General features: G+C 36.5%; 3 protein-coding genes across 3 annotated transcripts; 2 read left to right on the top strand and 1 right to left on the bottom strand.

Annotated features, from left to right (window-relative positions):
- The first annotated feature begins 183 nt into the window (after positions 1-183).
- LOC128243093 (DNA-directed RNA polymerase II subunit RPB3-like) lies at positions 184-12,024 on the top strand. The gene is made up of 8 exons (XM_052960618.1): positions 184-331; positions 2,421-2,470; positions 3,898-4,019; positions 4,809-4,937; positions 8,363-8,411; positions 9,153-9,321; positions 9,573-9,610; positions 10,790-12,024. Exons 1-8 carry the CDS (start codon positions 246-248, stop codon positions 10,966-10,968), a joined length of 822 nt encoding a protein of 273 aa, XP_052816578.1. The 5' UTR covers positions 184-245; the 3' UTR covers positions 10,969-12,024.
- LOC128243091 (serine/threonine-protein kinase Nek10-like) lies at positions 4,944-8,356 on the bottom strand. The gene is made up of 3 exons (XM_052960617.1): positions 7,706-8,356; positions 7,111-7,282; positions 4,944-5,926 (listed from the first exon to the last, which is right to left on the bottom strand). Exons 1-3 carry the CDS (start codon positions 7,874-7,876, stop codon positions 5,328-5,330), a joined length of 942 nt encoding a protein of 313 aa, XP_052816577.1. The 5' UTR covers positions 7,877-8,356; the 3' UTR covers positions 4,944-5,327.
- Positions 12,025-16,348: 4,324 nt separating the features above from the next.
- LOC128243087 (bile salt-activated lipase-like) lies at positions 16,349-22,391 on the top strand. Its single transcript, XM_052960613.1, has 2 exons — positions 16,349-17,767; positions 21,789-22,391. Exons 1-2 carry the CDS (start codon positions 16,455-16,457, stop codon positions 22,090-22,092), a joined length of 1,617 nt encoding a protein of 538 aa, XP_052816573.1. The 5' UTR covers positions 16,349-16,454; the 3' UTR covers positions 22,093-22,391.
- The last annotated feature ends 902 nt before the right edge of the window (positions 22,392-23,293 follow it).

The following is a 23,293-nucleotide window of genomic DNA, read 5'->3' as shown; positions in this document are numbered from 1 at the left end:
TAATATGCAAAAATAATAATGATTATGTATTTTGGGGTAAATTGTTTCAATATAAAACTCAAAAAAAAAGAAAGTTTAAAAAAAATGATTTCACTGCAAAATCAAAGGGGCAAAGTGATGTCTTTCTTGAACCGTTTCTGGTCAATACGTTATAAGCAATAAACTTTTAAATAATTGCTTGTCCCGTAAAACCGGAAGTTGAAATTTGTAAAACAATTGTTTGATAATAATAATAATATATCAAAATGCCGTACGCAAACCAACCGACAGTGCAAATCAGCCAGGTGTCTGATGAAAATATAAAATTTGTCCTAGAAGACACCGATTTGAGGTATTATGAACCGTATTTATCGCATATATTCCTTTTCGTAATATGTTTTCGCGACTAAAATTTCATGAACAATATTTGTCAATACTAACATAGGGTTTTAGCTAAACAATTTTGGAAGGATACTGAAGCCTGCCCTTTTTTGAAATCAGCCTTTTTCGGAATCAGCCTTTTTCTTTCATGGAGACCAGTATGTGCACCCTCCTGCCTTCATTGAAAGAAATTGTCAAGATAATACAAAAGTTTGTTTTTATTATTAATAATATGACTATAATTCATCAGCGTGTTGAACATGGTCTGAAACCCAAGAATTATTGACTCCTGAGGTCTGAATTTTAAGAGACAAAATATGACTTCCAAGAGTCATGGTCCTGTTTTTTTTGTTATTTTCTGGTCTTTCTTTGTACATATTATTTCAATGGCATTGCAAGGTACATAATTATTTATACTTCTTCAAATTGTTACCAAAACTTCAGTTGAAAAAAACATTCAGGTGTTTAATAAAGACTTGCTGTATAAGATTCACTTTTCATTATTGAAAAATCTCAAGCAAGAGTTAGACCAAAAGGATCAATATGACTTAAGTAGAATACCTTGTTGTCTTATTTCCTTCTCTTAAGTGGTTAAAAAATTCCGAGAGTCAAAACTTAGAAATATATAATCTGACTCTGATTACCATATTATTTGTTTACTGCATGGTCAGTGAAACAGGAATTCTGCATTTACTTTATATCATGTAACAAATGCATCTTTGTCAAAATCCAATATGCACCAGCAATTGTGCAAGTTGCAATGACACCTTTCTTGCTTTTACTTTCAGTTTCTCTTTCACGTTTTCCGGAAGAAAAAAAAATGCACCTATTGGTTGTATTGCAACATTGTTTTTTTCATAAATTTTCATAAATGGCATAGCAATAAAAGAACTGAATTGTACACTGACAGCGATTTATGTCTAACAGTTCTTCTTTCACTTTTATCAAAATTGTCAGGAAGTAAGCAAGCATCATACTTTTAGCGAAATGCCGAAAGTATCTGTTAATTTATAAAACGGTTGAAATTATCACAGCATTGAGTTTGACCACTGCTAGTTGGCAAGGTTACTGGTCTAATTTTAGATCCATAATCACTTGTCGCTTCAGATGTTAATTGCTCTTGACTTTAATTGATTAAACAAACATGGAGATCGTGCCTTGCGGCGCTTTTCAAATATTATTGACTCTTACTCAGAAATTCTTCCAAAAATGACACTTGCTACAAATTTATTATGCGTCAATTTCGGGTCGTCAATTTCGGGTGATGGGTCATTTACAATTTCTGTGCGTCAATTTAAAGTCCTGAATCCATACGCATTTAGCAGTTGAAACCGAACATATTTTCAATATAAAAGCACAACCCTTTTCTCCCTTTCCTGCAGATTCCTGTCCTTTTGAAAATGTGGCTAAAACCATAGGAACAAAAAACTTAACTATGCATAATATTGATATTTATGGGTACACTTAGAAAGTTAAATGTTTCTATAAATATAAGGATGTGTTGATATCAGTTGCAAGAAATTGTGCATACGTACAGACATTACATTTAACTTGACATGATGGTGCAGCAGGAACGTTTTTGATTTCTATTTCTTTATAGTATTATATTTAATAGTATAGCATGTGTAAATAAATGATAAGATATTGAAATAACAATGGTACAAGCGGTATAAAGCACACATATATAGTTAATTGCAATACTGTATTAATGAAGTAATCAACAAAGAACAGTTTCATTATGTCTTCATGATGTTGCTCTCCTCAAACCCCTCAATTTATTTGTCATTTCGCGAATTGTATATGCCGTATATTGTACTTAAATATTCTCAACACCTTCTGCCAAGTATTTCAAACACATGGTATAATGGGACAAACAACACTGTCATCGCAACAGTTTGGCCTATTGGTATAGTAAGACAGCGGCCGTAAGGTAGAAGGAGTTTTTTCACACCTTCACAAATTGACAGAGCACAATGATGCCACTAAACATGATGCTTGTCTGTTTATATTTCATTTGCAGCAGTTCATAACATTTATAAATGTTTTTGTTTAAATTTCAGTGTTGCGAATGCTCTGAGGAGAGTCTGTATTGCAGAAGTACCAACAATGGGTAAAAACTCTATGCTTAATACAATCTGGACATTATAAACTGATATAAAGCTGAAAAACAAAAACATGTGATACTATTACATGTGACTTTAAGAATACTCAAATAATAGAATAAATATATTTCTTGACAAATTTAAGAAAAAAAATGGCTAATTGAATAAATTATGTCTACCCTCACTAAATGGGGAGACACATTGTTTTTGTTTGAGATGTCTTTCTGTCCTTGCATCAATTTTTCTGTCACAAATTGTGTCCACTCCATACCTCTTCAACCGCTTGAAGGATTTTGAAATAACTGCCCAAAACCGTTCGCCATAATGAGATGATGTGCATAAATCATGTACATGTAAGAACCAGCTCAGTTCAAGTTCATGGTCACATTTACAAGTCAAATGTCATTTGGCTATAATATGACTATATTTAATGTCGTTTGCAGGTCACATGACTACATTTTGTATCCACTCCATATCTCTTGAAGCCCTTGGAAGGATTTTAGAAACGCACCACAAATGTTCACCATATTGAGATGATATGTAGAGTGCATGTTACAACCAGCTTGGTTCAAGGTCAAGGTCACTCTTAGATAAGGTCAAAGGTCAATCTCACGAAGGATTTTGAAATCACTTGTTCCACAACTGTTCACCATATTGAGACAAGGCATGTTACAACCATCTCTGTTAAAAGTCAAAGGCACACTTAAAGGTGGAATGTCATATGGCAATAATATGACTATATTTTGTGTCTGCTACATATCTCTTGAACTACTTGAAAGGTTTTAAAATAACTTAGCACAAAAATTCACCATATTGAGATGATTTGATGTCTTCCACATTCTTCTTGAACTCCTGGAATGATTTTGAAACTACTCCCCACAAATAATCACCATATTGAGAGGACGTATGGAGCACTGTTTAAGCTCAAGGTCACACTCAGAGGTCAAAGATCATACAAATACATTTTTTGTCCTCTCATATCTCTTGAACTGCTTGAAGGATGTTGAAATAACTTATCACAAATGTTCACCATATTGCGGTGCTGTGCATAGGGCATGTCACAATTAGTTGGATTCAAGGTCAAGGTCACTCTTAGAGATCAAAGGTCATATTATTTTATCTTGTGTCGGCTCCATTTCTCTTGAACCGCTTAAAGGATTTTGAAATTACTTGCCACAAATGTTCACTCTATTAAGATGACGTCACACTTGGAGGTCAAAAATCATATATCTATATTCAACATATTGCGATAATGTGCATATTTGAGAGACATCAGTTTTTTCATTACAAAAACAACCATCTAGTTTTGCTTTGTGTAGATCTTTCATATTATGAGGATTTTGATTTTACTATTGAAGTAGTGTAAGTTAGATATTGTTACAGTATACTATAAAAAAAATCCTGCACAAATGTTCTATTTTTGTAATAACTTCAGCTATAGACTGGGTTCAGATTGAGGCCAACTCAACTGTGCTGTTTGACGAGTTTATTTCCCATCGAATTGGACTGATTCCCCTCACCAGTGATGATGTGGTCGACAGGATGCAGTACTCTAGGGTAATGTTTATCAGTAAATTGTAGGTATGCATTAATTACTGTATGAATACAATTGTCGAAATAATCTGGCTTTGTTTAAATCAGTGCTTTTTAGCTCAGCTGTTTTTTTAATGAAAGAGGTAATTGGAAAGGTATAAGTTGTCAAAGCCTGGGGTCATTGGTGTTGTTGTTATGCAAAATCTTTAACCTTGACCATTACTTGAAAAAAAGTATGAAATGGTACTAATGTTGCCAGAGATAATATCCAAATGCACATCAAAGCCCATAATTCTGGTTTTAATACTAGTTGTGGAATGCCTCATTTACAGCAGACAGGCATTTGCTGTGCTGTACTCTTGTCAAGATATTTTAGTTGTTGAATGGGAAAAAATGGTAGCTGTTGTCTGAATTATCAGTACATTTGCCTACCTTAACTTTACAGTTAAACTGCAATCATTTGAACAGGCGATCGTTTGAGAACTGTGGATTGGTCAAGGTCGAGGCTTAATCCTGACCATTAAAATGGAAACTTGGGTCGCTTTACAAACATCAGATCACTTGAGATTTTAGCTCGGGTCCCAAAATCCTCGAGAGATTGCAGTTTTACTGTAGTATTACTTAAGTAATATTTATTATATTATGTATTTCCATCGTTGAGGGTGGAGATAAATAATTGATGAATCTGAGTGGTAGGTTAGAAATAATGCATGTATCTTGATATTATAAGACTAAGGCATTTTTTTTCAATAGTATGCATTGCTACGAAGGGGATAACATGTTTGTTAAATTATACACTTCATTTTCTCCCAGGACTGTACATGTGAGGATTTCTGCCCAGACTGCTCTGTCGAGTTTACCATGGACGTGAAATGCCAGGATGATGTCACACGTCACGTAACCAGCGCCGACCTCATCTCCAGCAATCCAAAAATTGTACCGGTAGGTTAAACCATTTGAAAAATGTGTCTATGTTTTTAAATTGAATGTAATGAACATTAACTAGAAGGAAGATGTCATGTGAACTGTGATGGGCTCAAAATTGTCCCATAGGCTTTACAAACTATTTTAAAGAAAGAATTCCAATATCAGCCCCACTTCACTTGTTCAAACCTGTCCATGTTCTTTATCATAAAGGGTCATACACAGTAAAGAAAGTGACAGTTAGCGTATCTATTTCCATTTATTTGCACTAGAAATATATTATAAAATCTTGTCAACAATGAAAAATGTGTAAAAAGTATTAAAATAAATCATCACAGTAATTTATATCACAGATAAGTAGTATTGTTCTACAAGTTTAAATCATTCTCACAGATAAATAAAGATGTACTACAAGTGGCTGCTTAGAAGGGTTTGAAGGTCATCTAGGGTGATTCTGTTGTCTTTATTGGCCACCAGACACTTAGAAATCAAGTCCTGCAACTCTGTACTCCCATTTGTTGGCATAGGGGGAATAACTCCTGCCATTACATTCTGGTATGCGGCAAATGGATTGGTGCCAGTTGGGTCATAATATGCTGGTTCCAGGGCCAGTGCTTCATATGCAATACAGCCAATTGACCAAACAAGGGCCCTGGTATCAGGATCTTCATTTGTTAAAACTTCTGGTGCCTCATATGTGGCATTGGCTGTTGCATCAACTGGCATGTCATTCTGAGTTCCATCCAAGATTTCTATGTAATACTTGCTACCAGAAATTTTGATACAATCAGTAGACAAATGAGCATTTGGTTGAACGTCATTGGACTTGATGTAAGAAACTAAGCTGGACAAGGCTTTCCATATGATGGTTTCTTGTACAGGCATATTGGTCTCCTTGCTTTTCAGCAAGACATCTCTGAGGGATTCGATTTGAGTCTCCACTAAAATCCAGTGGTTGTCTTCTTCAAATCGTGCAAAAATGTTTTCGCTCTCTGGTGGAGTTTGACCTGTTTAAAATTAAAATAATTTACAAATTCAAGATGGAATGCCATAACAAAAGTCTACTAATATAATAAAAGACTTGCATAGTCATGTATACTAGTGACATGATACTTAAAATCAATAATGCATGTCCTCAATAATTAATGAGTTAAGTTGTTTAATAATATAATCTATTGAATCTTAGTCCATGTTTAATGGTCCATGACATTTTATTCTTTTCATTAATTTAGTTGTTGTGACCGGTTTAACTTTCACAACTCTTGACAGATTTGACTGTTGTTATTGGTTCAACTGTGTGACTGATTTAACTGTTATGACAGGCTAAAATGTTGTAATGGGTTTAAGTTATAGATACAGTACCAGTTTTTCTTCAAAAGTGTCCTCCTACAGATGTAAGAAGCGGTTTTGCTAGGACGAACACCAATTTTGTCTGAGGCCAAGCCAAGATAAAATTGGTGTCTGTCCTAGTGAAGTGGTTTCTAACGTCTGTAAGAGGACACTTTTGAAGGAAAAACGAGAAACTGTATATGATTATACAACGATAAGTGTATTGAAAATATTAGTGAGCAAATAAATGCATTAATAAATAAATAAATACAGATTTATTAAAAGATAAATAGAAATATTATTTCCAAAAGATTAACATTAGATAGTTATCATGGTCTTTTTTAATACAATGTATCTGCTAGTGGAATTACTCAAAATTCTCGTGCATGATCTGCTTACAACTGTAAGAAGACACTTTTTCAATAGTTTTGCTGGGAGTATAGTCGTATAACTGTGTAACTGATTTAACTTGTGAATGGTTTTACTGTTGTAAGGGGTTTGACAGGTTGAACTGTTGTAACTGGTTAAATTAGCAGATTTAACTGTTGTTACCAGTTAAACTGTGACTGGTTTAACTGTTATAATAATAATTAATTACATTGCTGTGACTGGTTTAGCTGTTGTAACTTGTTTAACTGTTGTGACTGGTTTAACTGTGACTGGTTTAATTGTTGTAATTTATTAAACTATTGTGTCTGTTAATCTGTTGTTACTAGTATAACTGGTTCAAATGTTGTGACTGGTTAAACTGTTGAATATATACTCTATTTTTCATTTTATGACCACAGTTAATATAATGTTAAGTTTTGGGTATTAACAAGTCTTACAATTGCTATCCCAAAGGCTTTTGAAGACCCCTCACCTGGTTGTATGACCCTAATGTTGAGATGGTCTCCCGTAAGAATGCAGGTGGCTGGGTAAAGTCCAGTGTCTTGTGACTGAGGGGATAGACTGGTTCCATCAATGAAGAAATCTACCAGACTTAAACTGGACACCTGACCTTTCAGTCGTGGTGGAAGGGGCAGTTGTTCAACCTATCCCCCAAAAAAGCAAAACTTTGGAATAAATGTCCTTTATCAGATAATTTGATGAAAGTATTAAACATCTTAGTTAGCATACACACTGCTTGAGAAAAGAAAACTCTTGACTACTATGTTAGAACGATAACCAAGTAGGCGGAGCTTAACAGTGCAATAAGGAGCATGCATATGATAAGAATGATATTAACTTACGCGAATGCTACTTATTGAAAGCTGTCCTTGACAATATAGTACAAAATACCCTAGCCCCGATAGCTGGTGGATAATAGAAAGCACTTGTTTTTTGCAAAAAGTAATTGTAATGAAAAATTAGGGCAAAAAATGTTTTTTGAAGTATGAGCTTATGAAGCCAAATGGTATGCGATTAACCCTGCAAACAGACATGTACATGTATCATGGGAAGCCAAACACACCAACCTTGTGAATGTTTTTGAGCCCAACACAGTTGACAATGGTGTGCCTGCACAGATGCTGGAGGGAATGGGTGTTAATGGCAGAGGGGGCCTGATATGGACAGCCTGTCAGTGGGTTGAAAGCCAGAGGGGCGGACATCCTACTGTGGAAGAAAAGAGAGACATGAGGATGCATTGCAGAAAAACAGAGGATGCTAATTATACCTGTATTTGAAGCGATTAGGGGGCGGGATATGGACAGCAAGTACTGGGTTAGAGCACAGGACACCTTGGTTTGGGGGGCTGCAGACAGTCGTCACCCTAGTGCAATAACTCAATAACTGCATATAGATATTTAAGCAGATATTGAGTTCTTGCACTAAGGTGACGTGCTGTTAAAGGATAGTTAAGGATGCATTGCAGAAACAGTTGATGTCAAATATACCTGTACTATATTAATTTAGCTTGATAGTACTGAAGAATTATGTTAGTTTTTTTCCCCTTTTTCCAAAACGATGCCATTTTTCTCCTATGAAAGGACCCGCCACCATTCCCTTTAAAGTGAAAAAACACTATATGTTCAAGAATGACACCTTATTATACTGCAATATATACAAGCTCTTCCTTAATCATTTTAATTTGAACAAGTTTTAATTCAATATAACATACATTTTTAATTCAGGTGACGTCACGCAACAAAGAAGAGGGAAGTGAATATGACGACACAGATGGTTAGTTGACAGACTTTTAGCTGGACTATTCAAAAAATGAGAAATGCTAGTCTATTCATGCTGGTGTGTACATCAGTGTGCATCAGTGTCTTGTGAATTTTTTTCCGTCAAGTTAGGATATTTCGTAATTCAATGTATCTCAAAAGCTGTTCATTTATTTGACTTAATTCTCCACACTAGTGTTTACGACTATTAGGAAATTATAATTTAGACTACTAAATATAAAATCAAATTTTGGCCCCTAATTTATTAATTTGTTATATTATTTTATTTGGAAAGTTTAGAATGAAGCTCATATCTCAAAAATGAATTATGCAAATAACTTGATAAATAGTTCTGTAATTCAAGTTATTATGATTATTAGAAAATACAAGAGCTGTTGCAAAATTCATATCATGCATAGTAATCAGCAGGGGGGGATCCAGGATGATGTTAGAGGGGACATAACGCAGGGGCACAACCTTTTGACATGCTCCACTCCCTCATAACCGAATATAATATAGATTCAAATGTTGGCAGGGAGGTTTGCAGGTACTCCCCCAATTTTCTTTTTAATAATTCAAGTCAGAATTGGTCCATTAAAAACTTGAGTGATTTAAGGGGGGGGGGGGGCATTATGGGTGCACTCCCTCCCCCTTTTAATCCACTAGTGATCAGATATATATGTCATAGACAAAGTGTCATAATAGTGTGTAGAAATTTGAAGAGATGATTTCTAACAAAAAAATGCTTTACATGCAGACATCTTGATTGTGAAGTTGCGAAAGGGTCAAGAGGTGAAGGTGAAGGCGTTCGCCAGGAAGGGGTTCGCGAAGGAGCATGCCAAGTGGAACCCCACAACAGGGGTCTGCTTCGAGTACGACCCAGATAACGCTCTACGCCACACAACATACCCCAAACCTGAGGAATGGTGAGTGAAATAATACAGGTGTGTTTCAATGATGAATGAATTTACTTATGTGGAATTATTCCTTGAATAAGATCCAGATTATTGTCGACGAACCATGACATACTCTAACCCTGGGAATATTGAAGTTAAAATTAATCTTTTTAAAAGTGACAGATTCCTCCTTTCATCTGATCTTTGTGTTGTGAGATTACAGTATGGTTGTTTTATGGTTTCATGCATTTGTGTACATCTGTAATTTGTGTATATTTCAGGCCCAAGAGTGAATATTCCGAGCTCGAGGAAGATGAATGTAAGATCCTTTTTAGCTAGTCTGTTTTTCAAAGAAAAACAAGTTAAGTATCGTCAAAGCCTTGGTGTTGTTGTCATTGAAGTTGTGCATTATACAAAAACCCTGCAAGATATTCAAAAGAAACTTGGTACATATGTTGCAACAGACAATACAAACCACATTATTATATAGAAAGGTACTGTACTCTTGCTTTATGAATTATCTAGTTTTCCCCTTGCTCAACTTAAAAAACAGACAAGCATTGACATTTGCCACGTGGTACTCATGTTCTGACAACTTTTAATGGAGACATTAATGCACACAGTTTGACAACTATACTGGAGTGATCTACTGGTAGTTCATATGTTTTCCTAAACATGAAAATGCATGGGATTTCTTCTGTGAAAAATAGTGCTGTAATAGGTATATTGTTTGCAATAAATATGAGATTTATCAATTTGGTTGGATGGAAGAGAACATGATCACGAACCCACGCGATAGTATTCCAATTACTATTATTGTTATATAGAGTTATATATTATAAATAGCCCTGACATCGAGTCCAAAGAATCAACCAGCACTGCTATCTAAAATTCAGAATTTGATGAAGCCCAGGAAGCATTGTACCAGTGCAGGTGTTGTTGGCGTGTGCTTATCTTGACTGCTGATAGCCTGGTTAACGAGGAAGAATCACAATGATTATAATTAAACGAGGGATACTTTTAAGATGTACATGTATATCAAAGAACCCATGATTACTAGCTTATGAGACACAATGCTTCACATACACACAAAAATTGTCACTTTTTCTTTCATGTGACAATGTTACATATTCTAAATGATCTAGGGTGATATGGAAATAGATATACAGGAGACAATGAAAATCGTTTGTATTTTTCTCGCAAATTCAGCTTTACAATATGTCATTCTTGAAATACATGTACAATGTGTTTTATTAAAATTTTAAAAGGAAAGAGGTTCGATTAAGTCATTTTGCTTCCTCCTCCCTCCTAAACATAGTAATTACACAGTACTTATTTGGTTAAATGAATACTGTTTTAAAGCAAGTTAAAATTGCTACGTCAGCGTTTTTATTAATGATTGGAAATCTTTAAATTTGAGTAGATAAACTAAACTTAATTTCGCTAGTATTGTTGATAAGATTGAAAGCAAGTGGAACACACATTTTTCCAATTTTAGATCAAGCGCCGTTTGACCCAACAGGCTTCCCTAACAAGTATTTCTACAACGTAGAGTCCTGCGGTTCCATGAAGCCAGAGAATATCGTGTTCTCAGCCCTTGCAAGACTTAAAGAAAAACTGTCTAACCTGCAGACCCAGCTTAGCCATGAGATACAGAGTGATGTGCTGGCTGTGTGAGAGAGTTAGTGCTGTATTGTGGATGTTAGATGGACCATGTTGCGTTTATATGATGTTTGCCCTCAAAGACAATTTTACCACACAGACAAATATGTGCATATAGACGCAAATCCCAAATGGTTCATTTTCCCTCGGGGGCAATTAAGCCCCATGTCTGGAGGTGGGGTAAATTTGCCCCTGTGGGAATTACATGTCATATAAACCCAGCAAGTACATAAAAAGAACTTCATAACAATAATAGTTTGTATGCGACAATGTGGCTGTTATGTTTATTTTATTGTTATAAAAATAATAGGCAGAAGAGTAAGTTTGTTGAGAACTCAAGATTATTTTATATCTGCTGTTTAAAATCATGATTGTGTAGAATGTTTCTACATGTATATGTTTTTACTTTGGCAACTTGTATGGGAAAATTGTTTAGTCATATAAGTGCTTTTGACATTTTTTGTCCGAGTTCAATAAAACCATTGAAACATAAGTGTTTGAGAATATTGAGTGAGTCACGTGCTGAAATGTCAACAAAGCAACAGAATAACGGGCGTGAGACTCAGCCATGTTCATTATGACTAATACAAGAAATTCAGAAAAAAACACTGACAAAAACAATCAATGCAAGGAGTTATGTTATATATTTTTGCATAAAACGGCCTGAAAAAAATATATAAATAAAAAAATTCTATTGATGCATGACTGTGCAAAATTCTATGTTTTTTTTATGAAACACAATTATTTTATTGTTGGACTGAAACAGTTTGGCTGTCTAAATATGAACTTTTATTTTGAAAGGCACGCTTTTTATTGTTTAAACTTTATAATAAAAAGTGACATATTGTATACATGTAGCCATGGTATCATTATGATGTTGAGATTTTTTTAATATTTGATTTTAAGTCCGATGAATGAGTGACAGAATGGCCATTGTTATTTAGAATTGGCATAATTCCAAACATTTGTAAACCTGTTTTATAAAGAAAGGAATGGTCTGACATTGTGGTCAGAACTAAATGGGGTTTTGTACAAAAACTAAGTTTAAGTGAATAAAAACTTGAAAATCAATGTATTCTTTGAAGCCTTAAAGTGGAAGCGAAACATGTTTTCATCTTGGTTTTAAGTAAGTGTGTGATTCGCCATTAATACAACTGCGCCTCTGTTTAGAGGTGCACCTCTATTCTCGTCCTAGCGATTTTTGACCCGAATGGCACGTCATAATCATTAATGTGATGTTTACCTTGAACATGGTTGCAGTGAAATATAGCTGCAGTACCAAAGATTGAAGTGGGAAATGATTCTTAGTTCTGTTGAATTGTGTCGTCTGCGGAGCATGGCATATACAAGGATAGCTTTGTCACAAGCGATTCCAATTTATTACTTTCGAACAGCTTGATGTACAGTCAAAACTTGTTATGTCGAAGTAGTTGGAACATCGGGAAATACTTCGAGATAACGAACAATCGATGTAACCTTATTACGAAATGTGCCTAACTAAACCCAAACCATTTGAAGAGTTCGACATAACCAGAAAATCGAGATAACAGGATTCGACCTAGCGAGTTTCAATTATAGAGTCTTAAACTCGGGAGTGCACACTGATCATTTCGGAAGTTAAATGGTCAATGTAATGGTGACCTTGACTAGAACAATCTCGCCCGCTTCGTTTGTGATTATTAAACATTTGAAAGACTGCAACTTTTGTATGAATACTAGTCATGGTTAGAAGATTAATTTTGAGGCCAATAGGTTCAAGGTCATGGCGATGGTTAACTTACTAGAATAATTACAGGCATTTTTGATCATTTACTTTTGAATGACTTGGTGCAGAGTCTTCAAACTTGGTATGAACATTGATCATAGTCAGTGGGTGACCCAAATATTTTAAAGGGCAAGGTCATTGTCAGTAGATGACCCAAATATTTTAAAGGTCAATGTCATGGTCAGAAGATGACCCCAACATTTTAAAGGGCAAGGTCATGGTCAGTAGATGACCCCAATATTTTAAAGGTCAATGTCATGGTCAGAAGATGACCCGAATATTTTAAAGGTCAAGGTAATGGTCAGTAGATGACCCGAATATTTTAAAGGTCAAGATCATGGGAACATTTACTAGAAAAATGATGAGCACTCCAAACAGGCGACACTTTCGACTCGCAGATCTACTTCAGATTAATCTCAGAGTGTGAGTATCAAAGTAGAAACATGTTGTATTTTGATGTAGGACAAATCCCCCACCCCTTGATAATTTTAACCAACCAAAAATTACATACAGAAGGTATAGTATTTGACCAAACTATATATCTAAGTTCGATAAGGTGATTTGACTTGCAAAACATGAAATAAAAAGATTTCAATAAACACCTGATTAATCTTTCATCTTTGTAGACCTCAGAACTTTATCAGTGTATTGTAAAAAGGGGAAAATTAATATGAATATAACGATGAGAATTATGTAAAAATATCCAAAAATGAATATCGAGCGCTACATAATAACGTAATGATCAAATGCGCCATGAAACGTTATCTGTGAATTTGTAAAACTATCATTTTTGCCAAAACTTACCCCTTTTCCCGATCTATCGGCCCTTTTCACTGATTGCGTTGCTTATGGAGACGTCGTTACGAGAAGACACCAATGACGTTAACATGATGACGTCATAGATGGTTTGTGAAAACGTAATCATTTCGCTTTGGGAAAGGCCCGTAACTAATGCTGGGCTGGAAAACCTCATGGCCAATTCCCATTGCATGAAATTAAACGATGTTACTGTGCAGTTTCTGATTCTCTGTTGTTTTCCATGTTATTGAGTGTAAATTTATCTTCATGCAATACAATACGATAGCCAGATAATTTTCGCGAAAATTAAGTGGTTAACACGAAACAATTCGCGAGCGTTAACAAGTTATCTTACGGCAGTTATATGCCACCATACATTTACATGTACCAAGCTTCAAAAACACTTCGCCAGAACATTAATTTATTTATAATAAGTCGGATGATTCGCCAACATAAACACCAAAGTTTATTTATTTATAGTTTAATGTATTTTTTTATTATGGGCTCGATTGAGCTCACGTCCGACGTAAATACCTTCTTTCAACAGTTATGTACCGTTAACGAATGCGCCGTATGCGCAAATAAATTTCCCGCCATTCAAAGAGTACATTGAAAAATGTTATAAGATATAATTAATCAGTCATAAATTACAGAATATAAATAATATTTTTTTTAATCAACCAATAATTACTTACAAATGTCCCTTCAGAGTTTCCACACTATACTGAATACAATACCAGCCCTGATCTATTTTACATGGGACGTGTAAAAACTTAAACTGCGTATTTAGCATAATTGTTGACTAACAGGACTGTCACCGCGCCTTATTCGGGAGGGGGGGGGGTGGTGGTGGTCATTAACAGGGGATACCGGGACAGTTGTTATTCAACAATATTCAAACAACGAAGTCAAGTATGCAAACATCACGAGGGTTCTCGAGTCCCGCACGCAATACCGCCGAATGGGATACCTTCGTTTCGAGCGACGCGATGACGTTAGATTATGACGCAGCAATCAACTCGCCGTTCTGTCCGGGCGACTCAGGACTTTTACGTTAGCGCAGGTTGAGTTTATCTTAACACATTTGTCCCCGGAAGTAGTCCGACAAAACTCCGGTAATAAAACAAAGGCGTGGCTCAACAGGTTTAGACTGCACTTTGTTTCATTCAAAATGGTGTACTTAAAGAAAAGTTATCTTTGTTTTAAGTCTTCATTTTAAGCAAATTATTGCCTTCTGACTTATCATATATGACGTAATTTATCACGTGGTATATACAGACAATGGACTAGTGACTACTATTCAGGCGATATCCTGTCTACCATTCGGAGCTCCTCGGTCATTTTTATCGAAAACTACCTCGGATGTATTTGAACGGATTACATACCCCAAAAGAGGGACGTGTAAGTCCGCTTCAAGTAGATCGCGTAGTGATTTTATTTAGCAGTTAAACTTTATGTCTTAACTCTTGGGAATCTCAATTATGTTTGCAATAAGACACTTCACTGGCAATCAATTTAAACTTAGATCAATAAATACAACTCTCAAACACTACATTTAAGTAATGATATACTTAAAAAACGAACTACTTCAACTGATATACATGTACCGGCATACATCCGAGCTAGTTTTCGACAAACTGGCCGAGGAGTTCCGAATACGTTGTTGCCCAATTCATTCTGAACATGTTCGGCTTTCTCAGTGACGGCTCGCCCGGACTTTGGTGATGATCCCTCGTTTAACCGCTAGTGGACAGTATAGGCCATATACCAGGGAATGTTTAATCAGAAACAATGCAATTTTCAATGAGTTATCGGTCAAAAAGTAGACCGTTGCACTCCAGCGCAGCCCGCAAACGGTGTTTTCAAAGTTTGCTAATGCGACAAACTGCAGTACAGGCGACATGGGCGCTGCTGATGTCTGTATCAAAGGAAAGTCAATGAGCGAGTTGCTGTCCATTTCCGAGAAAATTGGTCTTTATCCAGTCGTAGATGGAACATGTTTAAAGGAAGATCCTCTAAACTTAACCAACGATACCTCTTATATCTGTGACATAGACTTAATGGTGGATGGCTCTACTTAGATGACTATGTACATGCTTCCTAAAAATAGATGAAACTGCCATAAATGGGGTTTACACATGTGTAGGAAGGCAGAAAGTCCATTAATGCTAGTGTGACTAATCAACTTATATTATCTAATAGTTAGATGACGTAAAGTTATTTTGCTACTCTCACTCCGCCCATTATTATTCATTAAGAAATCACTTCAGGTCATCGAACTGACATAGAATACAGCCGCATTGGCTGATACCCACATCTCTGACTCATGGGAATGTGTATTGAATAAGTGGCAGTGGGCGGACCTTTAAACACCCGCGAAGGGTGAATTTTTGATGATTAAGTGATTAATGATTGCCTATCTGCAATTTCATTGGCTTAACATGTAGGTTGTATTCTAATCACTGAATTTCCTGTTTAAAGCTCTATTTCAAGTTAGTTGTCCAGTACACGAACATTTAGAGCTCTGTCTCGGTTGAAAGGATGCGCTGAAACAGATTAATTTTTCATTATGCCCATTTCTATCACTGTCGTTAATCTAAACTAGTTTTACAATAAGCTCTGGTGCAGTTGAGATATATATTTTTTTATATGGGACGTATACAACTTAACAGCGTAAAGCATATATTCATAGTTTAATATGGCTAGTCTGATACAGGTAGTTTTATTTGTGCTCTGTTTTAGCATTGCACTGTCGACAAAAAGGACTGTAACCGCGCCTAATTCGGGGACATTTACAGGGATTACCGAGCCAATTGCTATACCACGGTCTTCAAGCAGCGATGTCAGGTATGTCAATGTCACGAGATTTCTCGGAGTGCCGTACGCAAAGCCGCCGACTGGGAACCTTCGTTTCAAGAGGCCAGAGGCAAAAGACGTGATGAGGTCAGATTATGACGCCACAATCAACCCGCCGCTCTGTCCGCAAACGGTAGGCATGGACTCTGCGGTTCGATGGTTTAACGTCAGCGAAGATTGCCTTTATCTTAACATATTCGTCCCTGGAAGTAGTCCGTCAAACATCTCTGTACTCGTGTGGATCCATGGCGGCTCGTTTTACTTCGGCGGCGCGTACTTCTACTCAGGCGATATCCTGTCTACATTCGGAGATATCATAGTTGTTGTTGTCCAATACAGACTAAACGTGTTCGGCTTCCTTAGTGACGGTTCATCGGGATCAGGGAACATGGGGCTTTGGGACCAGAGTCTCGCACTGAAGTGGGTGCAGCGAAATATCGCGGACTTTGGTGGGGACCCCTCCCGTATTACCGTCGGTGGACAGTCTGCAGGCGCCGCAAGCGCCATATACCAAGCAATGTTTCAACAGAATAAAGGCAACTTTCGAAGAGTTATCGCTCAAAGTGGGACGCCCGTCTCAAGTTTGAACTTTGCACTCCAGCGCAGTCCGCAAACAGTGTTTCAAAAGTTTGCTTATGAGACAAACTGCAATAAAGGTGGCATGGACGCTGCTTATGTTTGTATGAAAGGAAAGCCAATGAATGAATTGCTGTCCATTGCCGAGAAAATAGATGACCTACTCCCAGTCGTAGATGGAACATTCATAGAAAAAGATCCTCAAAATTTAACCCAGGAGACTTCCCCTTATTTCCGTGACATTGATCTTCTTATAGGATCAACAAGCCTTGATGGTTACTTATTGTTTCAGACAATTGGGCAACCCGCTTTGATTAACAGTGGTATAAACGTAGATGAAGGCGTATCAAAAATATTTTTTGAACGAGTTGTACTTCCAATGTCCCTAAGTCAAATCTCAACTAAGACCGCGTCGGCAGCCTTTATTGCATCTGCCATCAGTGAGTACTCAACCTCCAGCGCCTCCGATGATGACCCTGTGCTTGTTCGTGGAAAAATAATTGAGTTTGCAACGGACATGATATTCAGAGTGCCTGCAATGATCGTCGCTAACGCCCACAGTTCCGGCGAATTTCCTGGGCGAACATTTCTTTATGAATTCGACTATACACCGTACTTCGCTGTAATTGACGTCCGCCCATACTGGCTAAAGGGGGCCAAACATAGCGACGATGTTGGATTTGTGTTTGGGTTTGTCGACAATCTGAAGGTGTTACTAGGCTTATCGCCTAACGTTGTGATACCAGTTCCTGTTCCGGATAAAGACAGGGCCTTGTCTGAAGCCATGATGACACTGTGGGCAGAGTTCGTAAAAAAGGGGTATGTTTTTTATGGTATTTACTGAGGACGTGACCTTTTTATCTTCTCCCTGTGTTTAATATCAACTTGATTAGTTTATGTCGACTTGTTACGACTTATTGCTGAAGTAATGTCGACTAGTTTACTTATTGAGAGGATATGACAACTTATTTTTATCTACAAAAAGAATAAAACATGCTATATTGATTTCAAACTGACGGAACGTATTAAACTTCATATGTCGATATGTCAACATATAGAGTAAGTCTGCGACCAGTTCGACATTCTTTTGGCAAATTGTGGTGTTATAATTCGTCAAGTCTACATAAACAAGGCGGCATCATTAGATAATCGTTTAATGGTGTACGATATTAGCTCCAATCGTCATCATCATCATATTACAGTGGGCGTATTGGTCAAGATAAACATGTTGCCGACACCTTGGGGCGTATTTTATTACTGGGGGGGGGGGGGGGGGCAGGGGGGCTATTGCTTGCAGAACATTGGTGTACAAGTAAGAAACATCAGCAAATCCAAATACATTGAAAAAGTAATGTACACTACTGGTAAAATAACGGTACAGATCGTTTTGTCGCAATCGTAAAATATTCAAATATCATAAAGTCTGTCGATATCACTTCATCAGGTCTATAAATCCCCAACCCGAACTCGCTGATCGCTGAAATGCAAACATATTGTATAAATTTATATCATAATGGATAGTTTAATGCTTAAAGTTATGCATTATTGTGTACGTTTAGTGTTAAATTTTTGGTGAAGGGTATTTTCAGCGTTTAAACGAACTTTTATGACTGTTCAAAATCCTTATCAGTGAAGAAAACAGCGATGTGTGAGGTGCCTGAAAAAAGGATAAGCATCCCTGAGCAATATCCGACCATTGAACATTTTAATATACAATAAAATAAATGAATATACAAAATGAAGAAGAAAATGGTTATACATGTTATACTAATACGCATATAAACATCTGATTATAGTAGTAATACCTATCGTTGTAACATATATAGTTGCTATTAACCAGTTTGTGTATACCACGTGCTAAATTGCGCCATAAATGCTACATCGGAAGGCAATATTTTGCATGAAATGAAGACATTAAACAAAGATAACTTAACTATTTCTTTACCATTTTAAATGAAACAAGCAAATTTGTTGAATCGATATGCTCCGCCTGATTAGGCAAAATTCATGCATTGGAAATGAAAAGTAGGTGGAATATTCCTATATTAACATGTAATATGGCTGCAGAGAAATGGGCCGTTATGAACGTTGGATATAAGTTTGAGTTTGTTTAGATTATTATCATGTGTTCAGTCATACATGTATGAACATAATCCGACCAATCACTACCATGAAATGGTTTCGGACAAGATTTTTGTAAGATTTGACCTAGTGACCTAATTTTTTATCAAATGTGACCCAGTTTTCTTTTTTTATCACATGTGACCCAGTTTTAAGCATGCCAAGAGTACATCAAGATAAACATTCTGATCACGTTTCATGAATATTAGACCATACATAATGCCTCTAATGTGTTCCAAAGATTTTTCTAAGATTTGAGGTAGTGACCTAGTTTTTACCCCATGTGACCCACTTTTACAAGCGGTCCATATTTCATCAAGCGGTACATCCTGACCAAGTTTAAACATAATCTGACCAATCATTAAAACGTTATGGTTCCTGACCAGATTTTTCTAAGATTTGACCTGGTGACCTAATTTTCAATCATATTTGACCCAGTTTTATAAACGTCCAAAAGTTCATCAAGGAATTTTTTGATTAAGTTTCATGACTATTTGACCATGTATAATGCCTCTAGTTTGTTCCAAAGACTTTCTAAGATTTGACCTAGTGACCTAGATTTTGACCCCATGTGACCCACTTTTACAATTTGATCAAGGGGAACATTCTGACCAAGTTTGAACATTTTCTGATCAATGCCTACCAAGCTATGGTTCCGGAAGGACGGGCAGAATGACGGACGGACGGACATCGCCAAAACAATATCCCCTTCCCGAAACTTTCGATTCGGCGGGGGATAACAAAGGGCAGTCTATACCACTTTAATAGCACCACCTTTGTGCCATTGCCGGAGTTTAATTTATAGGTGATTAGTTTCATCAAACACTTCGACAAACCTGTTTTCAAAATAATGTTTTGACAGTGCTCCGTCAGACGGCCGTATTGTGATAAGGTTTGTCAAAGTGTTTTAAGAAATTAAACTCTCAATCATACTCCGGTAAAAGAGCTAAGGTGGGGCTATGTTAGTGGCGTTATGTTTCATTTATATTGGTGAAGAAAAAGTGAAGTTAGCTTTGTTTAAAGTCTTCATTAGAAGCAAAATATTGCCTTCCGACGTAGCATTTATGACGCAATTTATCACGTAGTATACACACACTGTTAACAATGCATACATAAATATTCTTTCTTTCTCAATTTAATACATGCTTTTGTTATGTTGTCCTCTTCACTCGATTGTTCTCTCTCCGCCTTATTATAGTCTTCCTTTGCATTGCGTGATGTGAAACGGGTATTTGTATAAAGTGTCTACCTTTGTTTCCTGTGTCAAGCGGGGCTAAGCATTTATATAGAAAAGATTGAAATATGTAAACAATATATGCATAGCTTGATGCTCTTTTAATTTCCTACAACTCCAGTTTTAATAAACATCCGAAAATGTCAGATCATACCGATATGGTCACTTTTACTTGGGTCGTTTTAACAACAACAACCATTTTTGAATAGTTTTGACATGTGGCAAACTCACAACGAAGTGGGGTCACTAAACGCGAGTAATTTAGTGGGGTTACTGTACTCGAGTAGTTTAGTAATTGTAGGCATGCGCAGTGGGGTAGTAATTGAATGCATGCGTAGTGGGGTTACTATACTCGAGTAGTTTAGTAATTGAACGCATGCGTAGTGGGGTTACTATACAAGTAGTTTAGTAATTGAACGCATGCGTAGTGGGGTTACTATACTCGAATAGTTAGGTAATTAAAGGCATGCGTAGTGGGGTTTAATATTCTCGAGTAGGTTAGTAATTGAACGCATGCGTAGTGGGGTTACTATACTCGAGTAGTTAAGTAATTGAACGCATGCGTAGTGGGGTTATTTTACTTGAGTAAATAAGTCATTTAATGCACGTGCAGTGTTGTTACTCGATTTGTTTGGTGAGAACACCCTAGTAACCCGAGATGGTACTCCGAAAATGCTTTGAGTGTTGGTAGATGGTCACCGTGGCAAACGGCACATATGGGTTTCGTCCCGTTTCTGTGTAACATCATGCCGTAATTACTTTTCAATAAATTACAAATCTAACGTAATTTCTTATTTCACTTATTTCACTTGAAGGGTGTTTTCGTCCTTGGCCAACTTCTCACTTAAAAGCTGCACTCTCGCAGATTTACCGTTTTGACAACTTTTTTTTATTTTTTGTCTTGGAATGACCCAATTTTTGCGTAAATATCTGCATCTAGGAATATAAGACTGCTGACAAAAGATCAGATCGCAGATTTTCATGTTTCAGTTCGAAAATTAATGTTTTATGGCTAAAAGCGTTACTAACGGTTTAAGAAAAATGCATAAAACATCAATTTTTGAACATAAATATGAAAATCTGCGATCTGATTTTTGTCAGCAGTTTAATATCACTGGTTTCCATGCATTTTCGCATAAATTGGCTCGTTCCAAGACAAAACAATGAAAAAAGGTTTCAAAACGTTCAATCTGTGAGAGTGTAGCTTTAAATAACGTCAATACCACAGTCCAGAGGAATATTACTGACTACTGAAACTTAAGACCTAGGTAGTCGATCCATGTTTTGTAACATAAAAAAGCAGGCATTACTTAGTTCAAAAAGGTTCACTCAAGCTATTAACCAATTGGCATATGCCTATGATACATAATATACAATTACTTTCATATGTCTGAAAAAGGTTTGACTGAAGTGTTGAACACTTTTTACGAAACACGCAGGACAATGTAAGAGGCGCTTCGATTAAGTTAATATTTTAATTTTCAGAGACCCTAATCCAGCAAGTGCTCAGCACGAGTGGCCCGAATACAGTTCTTCTAGCGGAGCGTTCTTCAGTTTTAACCCGAATACAACGACGTCAGACACTGTCCAGCATCATCTCGTCACACCATCACGTGTGAACTTCTGGGAAAAGACCGTCCCCTGCTTTATTCGACTCGGGGCAGAAGGCACCTGCGAAAAGTGCAACTGTTACGGAGGTGGCGGCGGGATGGACTCGGCAGGGAGCATCAGACCCATATACCCTCTTATACTAACTGCTGTCGTATTTGGTGTGCTTTGGGCGCAATAATCTACATCTTATACTTACTAATAACGGCAAAAGAAGATGAAAATGGACACAGTTATTACATTAACAAATAGTATGTGTTTCTGTGTTTATAGCAAACTTGGCCGAGTGATATTTCTGAAAACTTCTGAGTGCTGCTCCAATAGTAAAGTATTTTACAAAATGGGCAAACGCCGCTATTTTAAACCAACAACAGCAACAACATCATGGCTAGCTATTATATTTTGGGTTACACGAAACACTATTGTGTATTTCTACAGTTTCCTTTTGTACACTTAGTATATCATAAAATTATATTTCTGTTTTGGTATCATTGTTTTAGTATCTGTCACTGACGGTCCATCTGATTGGCTTCGTCCTCATCTTAGGAAATGCTTCTTCAGACTCGTTCAATACTCTTTCTCAGTGAAGTGGCTACTCTGTAACTGGTTATTGTCTCGAAACGTTAAGATATTTTATCGTCTTTCATATAACAACTTGTCTCGAGCCATTTGGAACTCCTCGGCCATTTCTATCGAAAACAACCTCGGGTGTATGCCGGTGTATCGGTAGAAGTAGTTCGTAAACTTCTGAATTAAATTATTAAATACATGCAACGTACGAGGACCTAAAGTCGTCACTTTCTGCGGTAAGTATTACAATGTATGCATGCATTTTGATTATATGGTAACCGGCTTTTCTATTAAACATAAAGGCACCTTTCCCGCACATTTTGAATCACCACTATTTAACAAGCAAACATGCTCTATATACAGCAGGGTATGACCTGACGACTATTGGACACATGGCTCATAAAGCCGTCTTGAGTGAGCTCTTAAGCTCGTCAGTGTATCCTAAAGTCATCATGTCAATGTCTTTTTTTTTTTTAAATGAACATTTTAACTGAAATATAGTTAATGCATCAATGATATTTATCTCATTAACATCTGATTAAAGTTTACAGTAAGTATATGAAACAAGGAGCTGATAATACTTTAACCATGAGTTCATTCAAATAACTTTACATTTTAATTAACATAGTGTTTGTACAAGTAATAGTGGTCAATTTAAAACTATAAAATCAAAAAGCTATATTAATATACACTTCTTGTTTAAAACATTAAAAGCATCTACGATTTCGTCTTCAAATCCATAATTTTCACATTGATACAGTCATGCTCTGACGCCTTTGCATATAATTGACTTAATATAAGTAGCCGTCGTC

This window comes from Mya arenaria, chromosome 8 (genome assembly GCF_026914265.1).
Source record: "Mya arenaria isolate MELC-2E11 chromosome 8, ASM2691426v1".
In the NCBI taxonomy this organism is placed as follows: Eukaryota; Metazoa; Mollusca; class Bivalvia; order Myida; family Myidae; genus Mya; species Mya arenaria.
The sequence above is the reverse complement of the archived record's forward strand: the minus strand, read 5'-3'. Positions and strand labels throughout refer to the sequence as shown.

Bases quoted from the DNA above. Each gene is read 5' to 3' on its own strand.
- LOC128243093 (XM_052960618.1), top strand. From the start codon at position 246: ATGCCGTACGCAAACCAACCGACAGTGCAAATCAGCCAGGTGTCTGAT. The intron at 332-2,420 runs GTATTATGAACC...TTTAAATTTCAG, and splicing joins CTAGAAGACACCGATTTGAG to TGTTGCGAATGCTCTGAGGA. The intron at 4,938-8,362 runs GTAGGTTAAACC...TTTTTAATTCAG, and splicing joins GCAATCCAAAAATTGTACCG to GTGACGTCACGCAACAAAGA.
- LOC128243091 (XM_052960617.1), bottom strand. From the start codon at position 7,876: ATGCATCCTCATGTCTCTCTTTTCTTCCACAGTAGGATGTCCGCCCCT. The intron at 7,283-7,705 runs GTTGGTGTGTTT...TTTGGGGGATAG, and splicing joins GGCTCAAAAACATTCACAAG to GTTGAACAACTGCCCCTTCC. The intron at 5,927-7,110 runs GTGAGGGGTCTT...AATTTTAAACAG, and splicing joins CATTAGGGTCATACAACCAG to GTCAAACTCCACCAGAGAGC.
- LOC128243087 (XM_052960613.1), top strand. From the start codon at position 16,455: ATGAGGTCAGATTATGACGCCACAATCAACCCGCCGCTCTGTCCGCAA. The intron at 17,768-21,788 runs GTATGTTTTTTA...TTTAATTTTCAG, and splicing joins GCAGAGTTCGTAAAAAAGGG to AGACCCTAATCCAGCAAGTG.